Source organism: Perca fluviatilis, chromosome 10 (assembly GCF_010015445.1).
Source record: "Perca fluviatilis chromosome 10, GENO_Pfluv_1.0, whole genome shotgun sequence".
NCBI lineage: Eukaryota > Metazoa > Chordata > Actinopteri > Perciformes > Percidae > Perca > Perca fluviatilis.
Window position 1 is genome coordinate 5,955,819 of NC_053121.1, and position 19,481 is coordinate 5,975,299.

Consider the following 19,481-nt stretch of genomic DNA (forward strand, 5'->3'; position numbering starts at 1 on the left):
GGGCATCTCTCTAATTCTTGGGCATGTGCCAGACTATTTGCACACAACACCTGCCTATAGTGTTTAGGGGGCGTTACCTAATAAACAATTATGAGCAAGTGTGTGAGAGCAGATTTGGATCGTTAAGAATGTATTAGGAGAATGTTGTTGCTTGAGGCCCATTGTTGCATAACCTGTAAAGTGACTACTACTAAGGAGAAATAGCGGCCTCTAGCTGACACGCCAAAGACAGCATTTTAAGAGGGTTACATTTTATGTGACATATTTTTATTACATAGATAACGAAACAAGTACACTACACACAATATGGGAAATGTTTGTATTAATGGATCGGCGTCGTAATGGTTTGCCCACTATTGCCTCCTTCAGTCAGAGGCCTCTTCCGTAGACTCCAGTTCAGATAATACGGCTCTAGATGGGACAGAAAAACAAGTGTTAAAAAAAAAAAAAAGCATTCAGAAAAATAAATACACATCATTTCATATTCAGTTCAAATGCTAAACAATCCTTTTCCTCTGTAGTTTCCCGGCACTGCAACTAAACTAAAATCGAAACATCTAATTCACTATTCTAAGATGCTTCTCTTCTGGACAGGGTACAGTGTGGAGCTACTGTGGATGAAAACGTCCTTACAGTTCTAACAGAAAGACTACTCTTCTTAGTTTTTGTCCCTGAGGGCTTCAAAGCAATGTTCGTTTTGCGGTTGTTAATTTGTTCATCCATCACACCTGCCGTCTCCACAGAGGGGACTCTGATGAGAGCGGAGGGGACAATAATACAGTGCGACGAAGCTCTGGGGCCAGTCTCACAAAGATATTTTAGACTGGTCTGTTGTGTCAGGTCAGTCTTAATTTTGCTCTTCGATGTGCCAAGTGAAAGTTAGACACCTATGGCCCTATTTTAGGGATCTAAGTGCACGGCGCAGGTACGTTTAAGGCGTGACCAAATCCACTTTTGCTAGTTTGACGGTGGAAAAAAGGTTCCGTGCGCCGGGCACAAGGTTCAAAAGGGTTGTACTTAGTGTCTTCATTAATTCATAGGTGTGTTTTGGGCGTAACATGCAATAAACCAATCAGAGGATCATCTCCCGTTCCCTTTAAAAACCAGGCGCGTTTTTACCTTGGTGCATTGCTATTATGATGCCGGATTTGCACCGTAATATTTTTATTTGTAATCTTTTGCATGTTTGTGTGCTGCTGCGCTTCCCTGTGTGTGCGTAACAAGCATATTGTGCACGTGCTGTGCACGAGCCTAGGCTCATTTTACTAATTTGTTGTGAAAACAACAATGAAATGCTGCATTATTGACTTTAGACCAGGTTTTTGTTGGTCAATGGCGCGATCACTTCCCGCTGCCTCAAGATAGCAATACGCCAAGAATGCACCTGAACACACCTCCGGGGAGACCAGCACCCCCATGGGCGCACAGATGGGCGGAGGCGCATTTGATATTTAAACGACGCGGAGCGCTGGACGGGAAATTGACAACTGCGTCGGTTTTAAACTAGCAAAGACACTAACGTGGTTCATCATTTTTGGTTTGCTAACATGTTTTTTAGAGATCGCAGTAACCTGATGGGAATATCCGGCAGTGATGACATCGTCGTTTTCATTTGACCAAGGAGTCTGTAGCCTGAGCGATGACTTATTACGGGCACTGATCCCTGCCACAGTGTCTCAGCTCTGCAACAGGTCTGCATTGCCCTGAGATTTTACTCTACTGGAAGGTTTTTCCACATCGTTACATGTCTTTGCTAAATTTTCACAATAAATGTGTCCTCGTGACGGTTGAATTATTTCAGAACATACATTACATACCAAACAATTTCTGCTGGAGTGCACGGAGCAGAGCAGGGTGATGTTGTTGTTTTTTTTACTTTGAAACCGTCTTAATTTACCCAGAATCCATCAGCTAATTAATCCTACTTAAAATTGTCCAAATTTATCTTTGTGAAACAGGTCCCTGGTGTTTGTTAAATGGCAGTGATCAACCCAAGGGTGAAACAACTTTTATTTTAAAAACTCTTTCTTCCTGTCATTCGTTGATGGTAAAATCAACACAAATGACAGCTTTTCTTCAATTATTCCTGTTTCAGCCGTTATCCAAGATGACGCATTTGTTCGCGACTGTCCCGGATGAAAACGCGGTTCCTTTTGTCATTCTATAGTTCTCTCCTCCTCACCTTTGTTCCTCGGTCAGATCAAACTCGGCCAGTGTCCGTTTCGCCAGCCTTGGCGTTGCAGACAGACAGAAGGATGCAGACAGCTGAACCAGCTCCACTGCTCTCTGGGAAGAGCCGGCGCTGTGATACATCGACAGGAAGTCCTCTAACAGCCCCTCCCTGGAAAATAACACACGGACACAAACAGTCGATGAACAGGAGCGTTTATACCAAATGTGTGCCGTGTCAGAAGTAGTGCTAAAATGGGATTACACGTCATTCCGACAACTTGTTTTATCTGTTGGAACAGTGGCGTCCAGAGTCATTTACATTAGTGAATGTGATGCTTAACTATTTGTATGAATATAAAATGACATTTTATTACCTTGTTCAAGTGACATGTTTACCGATAAGTTTGAGATAATGGAGGCAATGAAAATTCCATTTCTTTTCTATGTGTTATTAACAGTTAGATGATGTCATTATACAATTTCCCATGATGGTAGTTTTTACCAGCAACACTTTCTGTTTATATGTGAAATTATGTAGTAAATTAGACCTCTGTGGTCACGTGAATGCTGTTTAAAGAGTGTGTCCATTGACAAAATGGATTTCTTACTCAGGAACTCTGTTCTTGGTTTTGAAGAGCTGCAGCATCTCCCTGCAGACGCACATAGACAGGAGGAGAAGTCAGATGCATTTCACTTTAACATCATTTGGCAGTGGACATGAGTCGAGTCAGACTACAGTAAAAGCTCTCGTGTTAAAATGGACTGACAGACAGACAGACAGATACAGCTGTCTCTCCTACCAGGCCTGTTGGCTCTTGTTGGCTCGCAGCAGCAGGGAGGTGATGTGTGAGAGGGCGGAGGTGCTCCACTCCAGACTGTGCCTCCCTCGGTCTCCGTCAAACACACTCTTTACATCCAGAGCACACGATGCAAAAGCCTCCTGAACCTACACACACACAAACAAACACATTATATATCTCCTTCTATGCTTTACTTTCTCCCATCTCTCATCATTGTCCATGCCTTACTGACCTCAGGACTGTGTCTGTCTCTGGCCATCAGGGTGAGCAGCTCCTCCACCAGATCAGACTTATTATCATGACCTAGAGTCCGGATATCTGGAAAACAGAGAGATACGACAGATAGCCTACGTAAGTGACCTGAAGTTTGTACTTGGGCGTTGTGTGTGCGTCGATCTCTTTAATAGCAGAGCCGGTGTGTGTGTGTGCGTATGTGTGTGTGGGGAGTGTGTGGTAAAGCGAGTCAGAGAGTGACAACGATTAGCTTCAGAGTGAGTACCGTCTCTAGAGTCATAGTGAGAGAAACAAAGTGTCTCCCCTCAGAAATCTTGAGCAGGAAAAGTTAGCCCTCTCATTGATTTCATGTTGTTTATGGAGAAGAAGAACCCGGAAATGAGTCGGGGGAAATGCAACGATAACAAGCCACGGCCGAGCAATGTGCGTCGCCGCAACGTGTGGTTACATTTTTCGAGAGGTGCACATCAGGCATAGGGTCCGGTGAAGAGTCCATGTCTCCACGTACCTACGTACATACCCACGGCATCGATTTAACACAGAAGCATAGGTCACGCTTAAAAGGACGCAGGCGCGAATTCAGGCGCAAAATGAACCTAGGGGTTAATAACATATGTGTACCGAGTCGACCGTTCTCTGGGACATGTTTTCATGCTAATCGAATGTGTATTTAGCTTGAAACAAGCTAGCGCGAACCGGTGATTAGCTGCTAACGCTACCTTTCGGGGGCACCACACATCAACAGTAGAATAATGAGGGTCCCTACATGTAAACTGAAGCATTGAGAGCTTTGTAAGTGTACAGACAGTTTATTAAAAAGATAGATTATAAAGACAGTAGCATTCATGACTGTTTTCCAAGATGGTGCCTGCATGTAAACATCACCGGTTCGCGCTAGCTTGTTTCAAGCTAAATACACATTCGATTAGCATGAAAACATGTCCCAGAGAACGGTCGACTCGGTACACATGTCATAACCCCTAGGTTAATTTTGCACTGGAATTGTCCTTTAAGGCTACATTAACGTTTTGGTTAAAAAAAAGGATATCTTTTGCTATGTTTACGCCTCGCGTCCAAACTACTACAGTGTTTCTGAGCCCCAAAACGGAGACATTTGGAAACACTGCTCTTATTGGTTAGGTAGGCTTACAAACCTTCCGGTAACTGTTCCACCTCGCCGTCAGCCCAAGCAAATAAATCCCTGGTCTTACTTTTTGTTTGTATTGTTCTTTCTCCAAAGTGTTTTCTGTATTTTCAACTTATACTGTTCACACCGGCACTCGCAAGCCCAGTGTATGCAAAGTGTCATGTAATATGCGTCGTCAGTCATGTTAATATGCACGGAGATTAGTTCTGCTACTGGAGCTAAAACTTGACAGAAATAGTTTTTGTCTCAAAAGGTTGCCTGAAAATGAAAACGTAGTAGCGTTTTTGTCGCTTAAAAGGCTCTTTGGAGTGAAATGTAAAGGGGCAGGGTTTCTAAAAATGTAAACCAATTTTTGTCATAAACTGGGTGGTCAGATTTTTGAGACGTGTACTGAGTGATATTAGAGTTCTGTAACCATAACATTATCTTAAACTAACCCTTCCATATAGTGGGCAGCAAGTCCAGCCGACTGTCTGTGTCCAGAGCCTGCAGCAGGTCCCTCAGTCCCTGAGGGTTTGGGTAGTACAACTGGAAACACACAAAATAATCAAAAGTTAGTTCCCATAAAGCCAGGGTAATAATAGGTTAGATCATTCATTATCCATCTCGCTTTCTCCTGAGGAGATTATTGAGGCGAAAATTCATCAATTTTTTATTACATTTTTGTTATTTAAGATAAAAAATACAATGTCAGTTGAACTTTTGATAAGAGGACACATCTCTTGTTTTGCACAGTTTATATAAATAAAGGAATATGTTCCGTCATTTGTCTGCAGCTCGTTCCGTTAACGAAAAGACGTGAGAAAATTGTATTGTGAACCTAAAATTATAAATCGTGTCGAATCCTGAGTGTATCGTTACACATTCATTATGCATACACGAGTAATGGATTTTAGAAAAGAAGTGCACTAGTGAAGTAACAGCTGCAGCTTGTAATATCTTAAAAGGTGTTATTGAAGGGTCAAATAAGACATGATGCTGTCTGGAGTAGCAGAGTTGAACAGGAAGAGAGATGCGGGGATGTACTAACCGAGGGAATGAGCCGTCTGTACCACTTCAACACCACGTCAATGTGCTCCATCATACACAGCAGGTTGAAGAAGCGACCACTGGAGAGGAGAGAGGAGAGGTCCACTTACGTAGGACAAACGTGTGGAAATTCATATACATAATTGGATCTAATCACTAGATTTCAGGTTTCAGGCTGCGTTAAGGCTGTACATATGTTGCATAACGTATGAATGTGGTTTATTAATTGACCAACATCTCCCACGTCCTCCTTGCGGTTTCCTGCCACCCTGAGGCCAGATAGATATATAGGAGGTACAGGGGATGTGTTTTAAGGTTGATGGAAGGTTTTTACTTACTAGTAAATACTCTGTTGGTAGGGATCTCCCAGAAGCCTCCAGTTCTCCCCCTGTTCTACTAGACTGTGGACCTTATAACCCAGCTCCAAATCTTTATTATCCAGACACTGTTAATATAAAAACAGGCAGAGAGAAAAGAAAAAAAACAGGTTAGGCGAACAAACAGATGGGCACCTGCTCCAAATTGACAATGAATGGAGTGACACAGGACCAGGTTATCTGCATGTTTCAAGACAAATTTAAAGGGACAGTCCATCCAAAAATGGCAAATGGTCTGCATTTATATAGTGCCTTTCTACCTTATCGGACAAAGCGCTTTACAACTTGCCTGTCATTCATACACACCGCCTTGCAAGGTGCTGGCCCGCCATCGGGAGCAACTTGGGGTTCAGTGTCTTGCTCAAGGACACTTTGACATGCGGACAGGAGGAGCTGGGGATCGAACCGTCAACCTTGTGGGTAAAGGACGACCCACTCTACCTCCTGAGCCCCAGCCGCCTCAATAAAAAAAAACATATTTTTCCTCTTACCTGTAGTGCTATTTATATTTTTGTTTCGGTGTGAGTTGCCCAGTGTTGGAGATATCGGCCGTAGAGCCTTCTCTCTAATAAAATGGAATATGAATATGATGGCACTTGGCTTGTGGGGCTCAAAGCACCAAAAAAAACTCATCAGCAATGACCCAATCATGACCCGGTTACTCAAGATAATCCACAGACCTGGTTGTGAGTAGGTTCATGTAGGAACTATTTTCTATCCAACTACACCTCCCAACCAGACTGGGTAAACCCAGCCCGATCTGCTGGGCGATTTGATTTCGCCCTGCAGCTCAGGCTGGAAACCTGTATGTTTATCTATCCTGCTTCTGTTCCAATTTTGCGGGGACCAATCACAAACTGGCTTATCCACCTGGCGCATAATTGGCGGGTTTAACACGATGACGATAGAGAAGCGACCAAGCAGCTTCTTGTTTACATTCAACATGGCGGCCACCGAAGCGCAGCAACCCGTTGATGCCGCTGTCGCTGCTACGTCACCCCGGATCGTTGGTCTGATTGGTTGAAGGACTACCCAATTGCGTATAGATGCAAATTGCAAAAGACGGAGCTTGGTCTGGTGATAGCCAGACTACTTCCGTATCACCGCGCAAAAGGAAGCCGAAGCTAATGGTTGTCTTCCTCATGGTGCAACATTGTTGAGATTAGTTTATAGCTAACCGATACTGCTAGCTCACCTGAGCTAGCTAACAGTACAGCTCAGCTGGGGAGGACGCCATTAATGTTTACATGTCATGCTGTTACGAGCACGAGCCTCTCGCCCAGGAGTGCTCTATGTCCTATAGCACCACGAGCTGAGTGCCATCTAGTTCTATTATAACGGAGAGACGGCAGACATCTCTACAGCAGAAATCTCCAACACTGGGCATCTCACACCAAAACAGTCTATTAATAGCACTACAGGTAAGAGTCAAAAATATATATTTTAGATGGTTTATTAAATTTATACTTTTTATTGATCCCCAGTGTGGAAATTACAATTCACACTCTGTTAGAAATCACTACACACAGGCCTGAAATACAGACACATGCTGAGGAGCTATTCATACACAAATGGATGAAAAGTGCCTTGCTCAAGAGCACCTTGGCAGTGCCCAGGAAGGTAGCTGCCAATTCACAGTCCAATCCACACGCCGTAGTTTCGTCTGTACGGGGACTTGAACCGGCGAACCTCCGGTTCCCAACCCAACTCCCCACGGACTGAGCTACTGCCACCCCATTTTGGGATGAACTGTCCCTTTATGACTAGCATTTTGAAAACCCTTAAAAAGCCAGTAACAATTGAAATGCTATCTAAGAATAGCTAAAAGCTGTCTACATCTGATAGAAAATAGCTAATTAGAGTTTATAGATATGTGGAATTAAAAAAGGAAGGCAGGATTGATTGACTTGGATGTTAAGTGGCAGGTGTGATTCATATTTCAACAGCTATTTTAACCCTTGTGTAAATCCAAAACTGGGCAAAGAAACATAAATGCCTTTTGAAAAAAGCAAGAGCTGAAATAAACTCTTAACTTAAAACTGTCATAGTTCTTATAAAAGGACTGGCACTTTTGAGAAATTAATTTGTGATAAATATTTAAACAATACAAGTACTAAAAAAAGACTTACTATTCTCATTGCACTCGAGAAGAATAGAACTGGAAAGAAAAAGAGAGAATACAAAATAACTATTAAAAGCCACATGCAAATGGATAAAGCGAGTTAAGTTTTATTTCCCAAATTTGGGATTATGATCTCAACACAAATCCACAGCAACATACCGTCATTGGGGTCCTGGCAGGTGAAGCTGGTTCCTGCCAGCTCTGCCATCACTTCCTGTAAAATGTCGGTGTTGCCCTGGCCAGAGGAGGCTGGAGAGGAAACAAAACCACCTAATACAATTCAGCATACAGACGGCACCAAAGACTGTACATAGGTACATAGGTGATGTTCAAATGTAACGTAACATCACACTCCGTTTACCTGCTTTGGAAAAGACTGCCAGGATGTGGTCGAAGGAGGCCAGGCTGGGAGCTGAACACACACATGCAGACACAAAGTTGATGTTTTATGTAACTTAATGTAACTTTTAAGTGTGTCTGAAACTAGGGTTGCACGATATTAATAAAATGTGATATTGCGATATTGATTATGAATATTGCGATATCAATAATAATTTAGATATTTTTTTAAACATATATAAAATTACAACCCATCAAAATAGATTCATAACAAATAAAAGAAGTTTTATTACAACATAAGGTTCAACTGGCCATCATATTGGACTGCTACAACATGAATAAATAAATAAGGACCATGTCTACAGAACAGGACATGTTTTACTGGTTGGACTGTATACAATATATAAATAAAGAGAACAGGACACAACTTTTCTTTCGCTTCTCTTATTTGTTCCGTTTTGTTGTCTCTATCCATTTCTTCACTTACACGGTCACTCTGTCGAAATATGTACACACGTGGTACGCTACATTGGGGTTATCTCGTAGTGGATCCGTGCACTGACGTGTACTAACATGTGCAAGTGGCACGGTAACTGGCCAATGAAATGATGATCGTTATAGCGTTTCAATTGGGCTCTAAATCAAACACAACTAAGCCACACAGCCATATAATATTGCGCAACGTGGTATCGCCATAATGATACTGAGTCGATATATCATGCACCCCTATCTGAAATCCTAACCTGTCCTTGGGTTTTATGAAATGCGCTATATAAATATAAGTTAATTTAAGGCATTGAAGTACGAGAGGCGGAACACATTCAACAGCGTGTCCTCCTCAGTTTTTGGTACTTGATAGTTGAGAAAATATCTGTAACGTATTCTCTTATTGTAAATGAATGATTTTCTGTCTGAGCAAAACACACTGATCTTGATTTTACTACTGTACCCCTGTGTCTTTTTTTTTTTGTGTGTGTGTGTGTGTGTGTGTGTGTGTGTGTGTGTGTGGTAACCTATTCCCACAGCCTTCATCTCATTCAGAGTGTGTAGAGCTTGTGTTTTTGCCAGAGAGCCACAGCGCCTCAGAGCTTTGAGAACGCTGTTGAAGGTGAGCAGGTTGGGCTGAACTTTCTGTTGACTCATCTGGTTCAACAGCTCCTGCAGACCGAGAGACACACACACACCTGGAGGTTTAAACAATCGCACAATAGATAGAAATGCTATCTTGCCACATTAAAGGGGAACTATGCAGGTTTTTTTTTTTGAAGATTATTTTTTGGGGCTTTTCCCTTTATTAGTAGTAGTGACAGTGGATAGACATGAAAAGGGAGAGAGATGGGGGATGACACGCAGCAAATGTTGCTTATTCAATTGCCTTTTAAGAAAACGATTTTAATTTTTTTTTTTTTTTACATGTTTAGTGTTTGTTGTGATTGTTGTGTTTTTTTCCAATACTCAGGAAGTACCAACGTCATTTTGTTGTAATACTGTGTCAGACAATAAAAGTTCTTATGTCCTAATGTCTTTTACAACATATATATGACTATAGGAATTTCAAATTTCACACTAAAGTCTGTTCATATAATTTGTCAACATATATGGAGCCCCAAAGTGTTCAATATTAAACGAATATGTAATTATCAAATAAATAATCACATGAATAAACTGTGTGCAATACATATAATAATAATAATAATAATAATATTATAATACATATAATAATGTTATTAGGTTTCAATCATTTGTGAAATTATTACTGGGTCTGTAATAATTCTGTAAATTATAGATTGTGTTCTAGACCTATTGTACCTGTGTCCCAAGATAACTTATGTTGGGATTTGACACTATAAATAAAATTGAATTGAAATAATTTAAGAAATTATTATTAATCGACTATTTGGAAATGTTTTCATCACTCTCACTTCCATAACAGGGTTTAATTGGTGGGTTTATTATTATTTCATTATCAACATTTTAAATTTAAGATTGCTCTATTTAAAAAAAAAAAGAAAGAAAAAAAAGAATAAGAATGATAAAATAATATTTCAAATAATAAGGTTAGGGTTTAATATATTTCACACTCAATTTATTTATGTATTCAACATTACTTATTCATATATTTCATAACATATTTTTTATTCACGTAATATGAAACATTTGGGGCTCCAAAAACATATACTATTAATCTGAAGAAAGAAAAAATCAAATTTACTTATTTTAGAACGTGACAATAAACAGTGTAGAGCAAAGGCAATTGCATTTTTAATGACACTAAAAGATTATTTTACGAGGAAACCTGGTGATGTGCTCTTAAAGCCTAACTGTCGCCAAAATGCAACCTAGGGTCTTTTTGTGAACGTACCCGAGTCAAACTTTCGTTTAAAAGCATATTTAAGACGGAATGGCCACTTTTAAGATTTACCGTAGTCTCGTTTTTCGGTCAAATGGCCTTTTGAATGGGAGTGCTAGGGGCACTTTCATGCTAGTCTCAAAATAGTTATTTTTAAAACACTAAGAAGGCTCGATACAACATGAAACTTTGCTCCAAGTATCACCAGGGGCTCTACACCTTAACGAAAGCATTGAGAACATTGTTTGTGTACCCAGAGTTTACTAAAAAGAAAGGTTTTAACAACTCACTGTAGCTCTTGTTGTTTCCTAGCACAAAATGCCCCTAGCACTCCCATTCAAAAGGCCATTTGACCGAAAAACGAGAATACGGTAAAGCTTAAAAGTGGCGATTTCGTCCTAAATATGCTTTTAAAACGAAAGTTTGACTCGGGTACATTCACAAAAAGACCCTAGGTTGCATTTTGGCGAGAGTTACACTTTAAGATCTGTACCAAAGCTCTGGAACAGAGGGAAACTTACAGTGATGAGGTCCCACCTCTCGTTGTATTTATCTCGGACATCTGGAGCTGCTGACATCAGAGCGTTGAAGATGTGCACGTCAGCTGGAAACACAAGGTTGGGTTATTAGTACAGATGTTTATATATATATATATATATATATATATATACATATATATATATATACATATATATATATATATATATATATACATATATACACACACATATATACATACACACACACACACACACACACACACGACCACACAGAGCCCGACCGATATATCAGCGGGCCACCAGACTCCTATTATTTTTAAACTGCAATATCAAATTATTTTAGTGAGGACTCATAAATGACTACAAATAACTAATGTTAAGGAAATCAGTTTTTTCTGCATTTTGGATTTCTTTTTTTTTTTTATATTTATCGGCCGATATATCAGAATATCGGATTTTTAAATCATCAAATATTTGTATCGGTATTGGCCTTAAAAATCCTTTATCGGTCGGGCTCTATACTGTATACATAAATATATAGATATAAATTGAAGTGAGATGAACAAACAGAGAACTTTAGATAAAACAGATGTTGACAAATTTTATCGCAATAATATCGTATCGTGACATAAGTATCGTGATGATATCGTATCGTGAGGCCTCTGGTGATTCCCACCGCTAATATATATATATATTTTTTTAATCAGCTGTATACTGTAATACTGGCCCTGTATGAATGTGATATAACTGCTATCAGTGTTGTATGGCTTAGCTCAGGTTAAACCCTTTGTAAAACATGAACAAATACATACAGACAATGAATTCCATAACACTATTTTAATATCTACAGTAGTTTGAAATTCAGTCATAATGGAGAAAGAACATGAATAAAAAATTACTTTAAAGTTGATTCTTTTTTTTTCGGGGCTAAATTACTCGTTAACTAGTTATTAGTCATTTAGTTCCACTACGTAGAAACTTCAACAGGGAAGGAAAAGGATGCTAACAAGCCAATAATAGTCAAGATGAATGTGTTGTCTGCAGATTTTAAGAGGTTGGAATTTAATGCTGTATCTAGAATTTTAAATGTAATTCTTTGGCCCCATCTAATGGTACTTTCAAGAATAACGCTTAAACTGGCAGCAATACACAAGGCCAAAACCAATATGCTGTATTTTAAATTGAACATACTTATATTAAGGAAGATCAAATGAACACAATAAACTAATAGTCAATAATCATGTCTAATGTCTGTGTACTGGAGGTCATATGCATATATTTAGGGGACATTACACTACATTCTCAACAAAATATCACTTTCACTGTTAAATTCAAATAAAAAAGGATCACACCAAACATCTGTAACCATTTCTTGAAATAAAAATAAAGTTTTTTAAATCACTGAAATTAAGTTAATTAAAATGACCCGCATACTGTACTTTGTATTAAACCAGAGTTTTAAAGCAAAGAAGAAAGAAAATTATGAAAAAAACATCAAAGACATCAATTCAACCTACAATTTCTACTGCAAATATTACCTTTAAAGTGGTGTTTGTATACTACAATCAATGGGCAATTAAAACTCACCGGTCATGCGGTTGTTAAGCATGTCTGTGTACATGCTGAAGGCCTTTGCGTAGGCTCCATGCTGCGGAGAGACAAACAAACATATGCACTTAATCTACAGTCTACAACAAAGTTACCATTTTACTGCCACAACAATCCCTACGCAATACAAGAACCAACCAGTGGTTCCGCTGCACCTTCCAAACAAACATGAAGAGGCCTCCTTCAGTAGCATCGACATCATGACTGAATGAACGTGTTCATACCTTCACCATGCCTCTGATCAGAGCAGAGTAACACCGGGTGTCTCTCTCCGGCAGCAGGTTAAAGATTCTCTCGGCGTTGTTGTTTTCTTTCCAGGTAAACCTCAGGAAGTCTGAAGCCCGGCGGAACCTCCCTTTCCTTTTCTTCACCTCCTCTCCTGACTCTTCCTGAAAACACACAAAGACATACAAAAGTAAGCATACGTACAGTATATACTGCAGCATTTAAATGATGTCTAAAGTCTCCGGCTGGATGTGGCGGATGTATTCTTTTACTTGCTGCAGCAAAAACCCAACTTTGAGTTGATCAATTAGTAGATTGATCGCAGTTAGTATTTTTATAGGCTCCCTTTGCCAGACCTTCCTCCTCAGTGCTGCGGAGGAGGGTCTGGCTAGTCCACACAGCATTCCGGCATGGGAGAAAAACGTGCTCTGGTTTATTGGCATTTCTTCAAACCAATCACGATCATCTTTGGCGGTGCCAAGCGCCGGACAGAGCCCCCTGTGCTGCAAAATAGCCTCAGGGAAGGAACTTGTTTTGGTGGAACGTGTGTACATTCAAAAGTTGTTTAAGTCATGCAACAGAAAACTCAGATTGGACAGATAGTCCATCTAGCTGTCTGGATTTACCCTGCAGAGATCTGAGGAACACTTAACCATAGTCCTCATAAAGCGCAAGGTAACGGGCACCCGGCCGAAAAGAGGGACATCTGGCGTAATTTCCAGCGGCACCGGAGCAATCCCGAAAGTGGAACGTCATCGATATAGACTAGTATTTTTTTTGTAATAAATCGCTTAAATGTTTTGAGCCATTTTTTTTTTCAAAGAAAAAAAAACACTTCTCTGGTTCCAGCTTCTCCAATGTAAATATTAAATATTTTCTTTCTTTAGTTTCTTTAGTCTTGAAATGAACTGAAAATATTGGGGGGTTTGGACTGTTGGTTGGACAACACACAACACTTGAAGATCTTGGACACTGGGAAACTCTGATAGACATTTTCTGACCCTTTTTTTAGATTATCTTTTGGGCTTTTTTAGGCCTTTATTGACAGGACAGCTGAAGACATGAAAGGGGAGAGAGAGGGGGAATGACATGCAGTGAAGGGCCGCAGGTCGGAGTCGAACCCGGGACTGCTGCGACGAGGAGTAAACCTCTATATGTGGCCGTCCACTCTACCAACTTAGCTATCTGGGCACCCCGTTTTCTTTCATTTTATAGATGAAAAACAATGAAACGAGAAAATAACTGGCAGGTAATTGATAATTAAATAATTGTTGGTTGCAGCACTTATTGTGTCACTCTTTAACTGTCTCTGACCATCACCCTGAGGTTTTATTTTTTATTTTTTTAAATCAGGGATGACTCACCATGTCCTCGGGCTGTTCTCCCTCCTGGACAGGGTCTCTGTCACAGTACAGACAGATCAGGTCTAACAATTCATGGGTCGTTTCCATAGAGACTGCTGTGCCTAGAAGAATTGAAGTAGTTGATGTAACCACATTCCTAAAATAGAGAATATGAATGTGTGTGTGTGTGTGTGTGTGTGTGTTCTCACCAGCTTGCAGTAGTTGATCATACATGTCAACAGCAGCTGACACTTTCCTCAAGGTGATTCGTTCTTTTAGTGCCTCCTCACTCACCTCCTCGAGGAGCAGTGACACAGTCTCTGGCATCAGACACTACACACACACACACACACACACACACACACACACACACACACACACACACACACACACACACACACACACACACACACACACACACACACACACACACACACACACACACACACACACACACACACACACACACACACACACACACAATGAGAGCCAACAATATTACTAGACATTTTATTTTAGATATCATCAATGTTTTAAATATTGAAGTGATTTGAATATGACAAGATGTTTGCTATTAGAGTAAAAGCTACAGATTAACTGCCAAACCTTTCCTGGATTAAACTGTTTTAGCTGCGTTGACTGTTTTGATTTTGAATCCCCCCCCCTTATTACATACATTCTCCAGCCCCCTCTATGTATTCACTCAGTGTATGTGTGTTTCTTACTGGTATATGTGGTTCAGCAAAGTCTTTGGTGAAGAACTTGGGATTGCTGTTGACAAAAAATTTGGCTGCTGATCTGCCAGACTCCTGAGAGAGAGAGTACAGCTTCTGCAGAGAGAGGGACAACGATGAATGATCAGTGTCAAAGAAATCGGACAGTGAACATGTCTCAACCGTATATTACTGCAACTGTGCCCTGTGACTTTGATTATGGATACAATCTGAACAGTTAAGTACAGATTCATTGTGTCTGCATCGGTACGGCTTTATGTAATTGTTAGTGACGTTGGGTTTGACTACATCTTAATGTGTTCTCAATGGGGTATTACAAATATCAAGAGGGTGTTAAAACAACGATATAAACTGAAATACTACAACACGAAATGTAACCAAAATTAATTTGGCTACTTGGATAAACTGGCTAATGGATAAACTGGAAATATATGTAAAAGAATAGACCTTTTTCTCAACACCACAGGTGGAACCGATAACACTAACAGCAGGGCCCTGGAACAGGCTGATGTAAATGAAATGCAGCCTTAATTATCTTCATTAATTACACCTGTACTTCCTGCTATGTCAAAATAGCCACCATGAAAAAGTCTTATTTTAGTTTTCATCATTTTGTTGATGAAAAAAGTTCTTTTGAGTAAAATAACATGTTTAAGAGACACAACATCTGCACCACATTCCCATAATACCTGATCAAAATGAACTGCCCATTCAAAAATGACTGAAACTAAATCGAAAAAACAAAACCTTTCAAACCATCATTACAACGTAACAACGGTCCCTTTATAGATCAATAAATAAATGGCAGATGACCGATTTTAGAATAGAAATAGAAAACTAAAATCAGCCAGCTGAATAAAGTAGTGTCAGTTTGAAGTTTAGCATATTTATGACGTACAAACTCAGACGAGGTCCTGGGAGAGAGGTAAGGGTCATCCTGGAACTGGTGGGAATATGCTGTCGGATCCTGGAAGGAGAAAAATAAAAATAAAATAAAGAGTAACACACGGAGAGACAGACCGAACGCTCCACACAGAAAGACCACGAGAAAGATGCGAAGGAGCTCTCACCCTGCTGACAGTCGAAGCCAGAGCCTCCAGCACTGCCTCCTTGCTCCTGTTCAGTAAGAAGTAACATTAATCAAGAGTCTTGTTAAAAGACATTTATGCAAACAAATACTTGAGTGACTGGATTTTAAACTGGGTGGTCTATTTAAATAAGCTCTATGTAAATGAGGTTTCTCAGACTATAAAAAGGTACACAGTGTTACCTGCACTGTATGAAACTTTAAGATGTTATGCAACAGTAATATGGACACATACCATGTTTTCTTCCTGGGGATCACAATAGTACCTGTAGATTCTGCAACGACATCAGGAAAAAGGTGTGATTTTAATATGATTTATCACTCATATATTACAATCAATTATAAACAACGCCTTGCCTTGGATGTAGTTTATGGGAGGGGCAGGATTTCTTTAAAATCTAGACATTTGCCAACAATAAATCCAATTATTATTTCAGTTCTTATTTTCAACAAATCCCTGTCTGTTGCTTATCCTCAAGCCCATTTGTTCTCGCTGTTCTTGCTGAGGATGTGTAGTTTGTTTCAGTTTTTGTTTTGTTAGGCTAACAAGGCTTAGAAAAAGGCCTGCACACTGACCATTATGCAAGCAATAATTTATTTAGAAAAATACAACGTTTCGGTCTTAGACCTTCATCAGGTAAAACAGGCTAACAAGGCTGCATTTTTTCCTAAAAGAGTCAGACACTGTATTTTTAAGCAAACATTACTTATGACTTATTGGAGTAAATGGTGCATTTGTTGGAGACTAATTTCAGCTGCGGATTAATGCACATTGCTCTAGTGAGGAGATTTATGCGGCAGGACGATGTATGTTAAGTCCCTTTCCTACCGCAGGGATTTTTGCAGTTCCTAGAACATAACGTTCATAGAAACGTTTTTTTTTTTCTCGTGTTCCGACTGGACCAATTTGGGGATTATTAAGTTCCTCTGACCGCAGTTGCTGTAACTCTTTCAGCTCCTACTTCAGGGTCTTTTCCATTTTCTGCATAGGAACCCTTAGTGACCTAGCAACGTCTGAAACACAATCAGTACATATTCTTCACTGTCTGTTGCAATTTGCCTACGTATGCTAACTCATAAGACAATTTTTTGTGTTGTATGTGCAGCGCTTAAGTCACGTGATGACGCTATAAAGACCGTTACCGTGCTTGAGTCACCCCCTTACTCCTCCTACCTGTTCCAGTTACAGTGTCATTGTCTTAAACTTCATGTATAAACATTTTACCCTGTGCAACAGTGTGGCGACAACAACGAACAGAGAAAAAAAAAACTACATCCTCCATATATTCAATTACACAGACAACAGCTGTTAGTTTGATCAATTCATTCTTGGATTTTTTTTTGCAATATAGAAAAGAGTCACGTATTTATATTATTATCATTTAGGGCTGGGCGATATGGAGAAAATCAAATATCATGACATTTTTGGCCAAATACCTCGATATTGATACCGCAACGACATTGTAATGTTGCTTTCACAAAATATTTACACAATGAGATTTTTGATAACTAATCATCAGTAATGTGGATATAATGACTAAGTGGGTAAAGGCAAATTATAGAACAACTAGAACAGTCTGGTAAGTTCAGAAAATGACATCACTTTACAGTAAGGCAGCCTTTAAAACCAGGAAAAGACAACACTTATGCCACATTACGATATTACGATATCCAAAATCAATGACGATCTATAGTCTCATATCGCGATATCGATATAATATCTATATATTGCCCAGCTCTATTATCATTTAAGTATAGTTCAAGCAGTCTGAGGATGAATACACTTGGACTCAGATTATATTTTAAGGCAGTTCAAAAAAGAAATTTACACTGGTATTGTCTGTTTTCAGCCATGACCAAAAATCTTGGTCTAAATTACCTTCATTAGCTTCTGCAACTTGTTGTCGAAGAGCTGGAGTCCAACCAAAACACCTTGGGGGGGAAAAAGTGATTAATTAAAAAGGAGGTACACTTTGCAACGGACTACTTCAGTCCTCTGATAGGCTGTGTTAATTCATATATCCCATATTAAGTAGATGAAACATGTTGAAGGAGGACGTGGCCAAGATAACATCATGACAACATGTAGCCTATGTATGTTAACACTAACAGTCTATGATGTCAAAAGTCTAAAAGGCAGAGTGTAACGTTACAGAGAGAGTGACTGACAGATAGCATTTGGGCTTTAGAAAAAGCCCTATGCTCTTTCAACTGACAAATATAAACCGTATAAAATCTTTTGAGGTAAAACACATGCATGTTTACATGCCTAACTCGCATCTGCCTAATTATCAAATCATGCACTGCAGTGATGTAACGTTAACGTTAAGCGTCAGAAGACATGACCTCCTTGTCAAATGATGCTAGCTGCAGCTTTAAGACTCATGTAGCAACCCAAATTAAATGACAATAAAGTTTACTTAATACTTTTCTATTTTAGAACAGAGCTGTCTTACCTGTGACCCCATAACAGCTCGAAATTATTTATCAAAAATCGGCTGTTTCTTCGGATATAATGCCCTACGTGCCTACCGGGCGCCGCCATGTTGTTACAAACTGGAGGCTTCTGGGAGGGAGAAACCATGTAGGCTGAGAAAAGGGGAGAGAAAATAATAACACTTTGTATTATGCAAAGATATTACACTCTGTCCACACTTAACATCGAGCAAGCTATAAATTAAATGTTGAATCGCTTATTTTAAAAGTATAATATCCACTAAGTTTGTGAAAAAGCATAGTCCTTTGTATTTGCGTCTCCCCTCCAATTTTGCGTTTGGTCTGACAGTCCCAGTCCCACGTGTGGAAGTGAAGCAACTTTGCTTCGCATGTGGTTTAACTGTACGCCATGAATTTATATCAATAAACGACTCAAAGTCTGGCTAATTCTCCAAAATGTTGTTTGGAAAAGACGTGCCATGGCGGCGACTGGAGGGATTGTCGTTTGGCATGTATTCTGCCGAAGAGATAAGGTGAGAGATAGCTTGTTAGCTTTTGGCTTTATTGCTAAAAAAAAAAATAAACCCCCCACGAGTTCAAAACAACATGCCTACTCATGGCTTCATGCTAACATTATGTTCCAGTACTCGTTTTGCAAATTACACGCATGTTTAAGCTAGTAGTTGCTATGTCAATGTTCATAATAGATAGCTAGGCAATAGGGCTGGGCGTTATGGAGAAAATACAATATCACGATGATATTTTTGACCAAATACGTCGATATCGATACCGCAACGTAGTGTTGACTATTGGTGCTTTTACAAAATATTTACACAATAAGATTTTTGATAAATAATCATCAGTAATGTGTGTATAATGACTAAGTGGGTAAAGGCAAATAATAGAACAGTTACAACAGTCTGCTAAGTTCAGAAAATGACATCACTTTACGGTAATTCAGCCTTTAAAACCAGTAAA

The 19,481-nt window shown here is 39.6% G+C and overlaps 2 protein-coding genes across 3 annotated transcripts in view; one reads left to right on the forward strand and one right to left on the reverse strand.

The window, feature by feature from the left end:
* Positions 1–245: 245 nt before the first annotated feature.
* On the reverse strand, positions 246–18,666 carry ptcd3 (pentatricopeptide repeat domain 3). Of its 2 annotated transcripts, none has more exons than XM_039813217.1 (23): positions 18,524–18,666; positions 17,947–17,999; positions 16,303–16,342; positions 16,051–16,096; positions 15,879–15,947; positions 14,972–15,076; positions 14,456–14,579; positions 14,268–14,368; positions 12,903–13,067; positions 12,658–12,718; positions 11,092–11,174; positions 9,234–9,378; positions 8,243–8,293; positions 8,041–8,130; positions 7,889–7,917; positions 5,721–5,827; positions 5,384–5,462; positions 4,791–4,881; positions 3,205–3,290; positions 2,973–3,118; positions 2,781–2,822; positions 2,183–2,341; positions 246–411 (listed from the first exon to the last, which is right to left on the reverse strand). In XM_039813217.1, the coding sequence occupies exons 1-23, from the start codon at positions 18,649–18,651 to the stop codon at positions 366–368; spliced, it is 2,046 nt and encodes a 681-aa protein (XP_039669151.1). In that variant the 5' UTR covers positions 18,652–18,666; the 3' UTR covers positions 246–365. The 2 variants fall into 2 exon arrangements, with proteins under 2 accessions (XP_039669151.1, XP_039669150.1); XM_039813216.1 differs by having other exon boundaries at positions 8,041–8,151.
* A 178-nt stretch (positions 18,667–18,844) lies between these two features.
* Positions 18,845–19,481, forward strand: part of polr1a (RNA polymerase I subunit A) — a 53,779-nt gene continuing 53,142 nt past the window's right edge. Inside the window, exon 1 of the mRNA XM_039813215.1 lies at positions 18,845–19,036. Coding sequence (XP_039669149.1) covers positions 18,960–19,036 — 77 coding nt within the window. The 5' untranslated portion in view covers positions 18,845–18,959. The remainder of the gene's footprint in view (positions 19,037–19,481) is intronic.

Excerpts from the sequence above, each read along its gene's own strand:
- ptcd3 (XM_039813216.1), bottom strand. The coding sequence starts at position 18,651 with ATGGTTTCTCCCTCCCAGAAGCCTCCAGTTTGTAACAACATGGCGGCG. Across the intron at positions 15,077-15,878 it reads CCAGGACCTCGTCTGAGTTT|AAGCTGTACTCTCTCTCTCA; the intron begins GTACGTCATAAA and ends CTCTCTCTGCAG. Across the intron at positions 4,882-5,383 it reads ACAGACGGCTCATTCCCTCG|TTGTACTACCCAAACCCTCA; the intron begins GTTAGTACATCC and ends GTGTGTTTCCAG.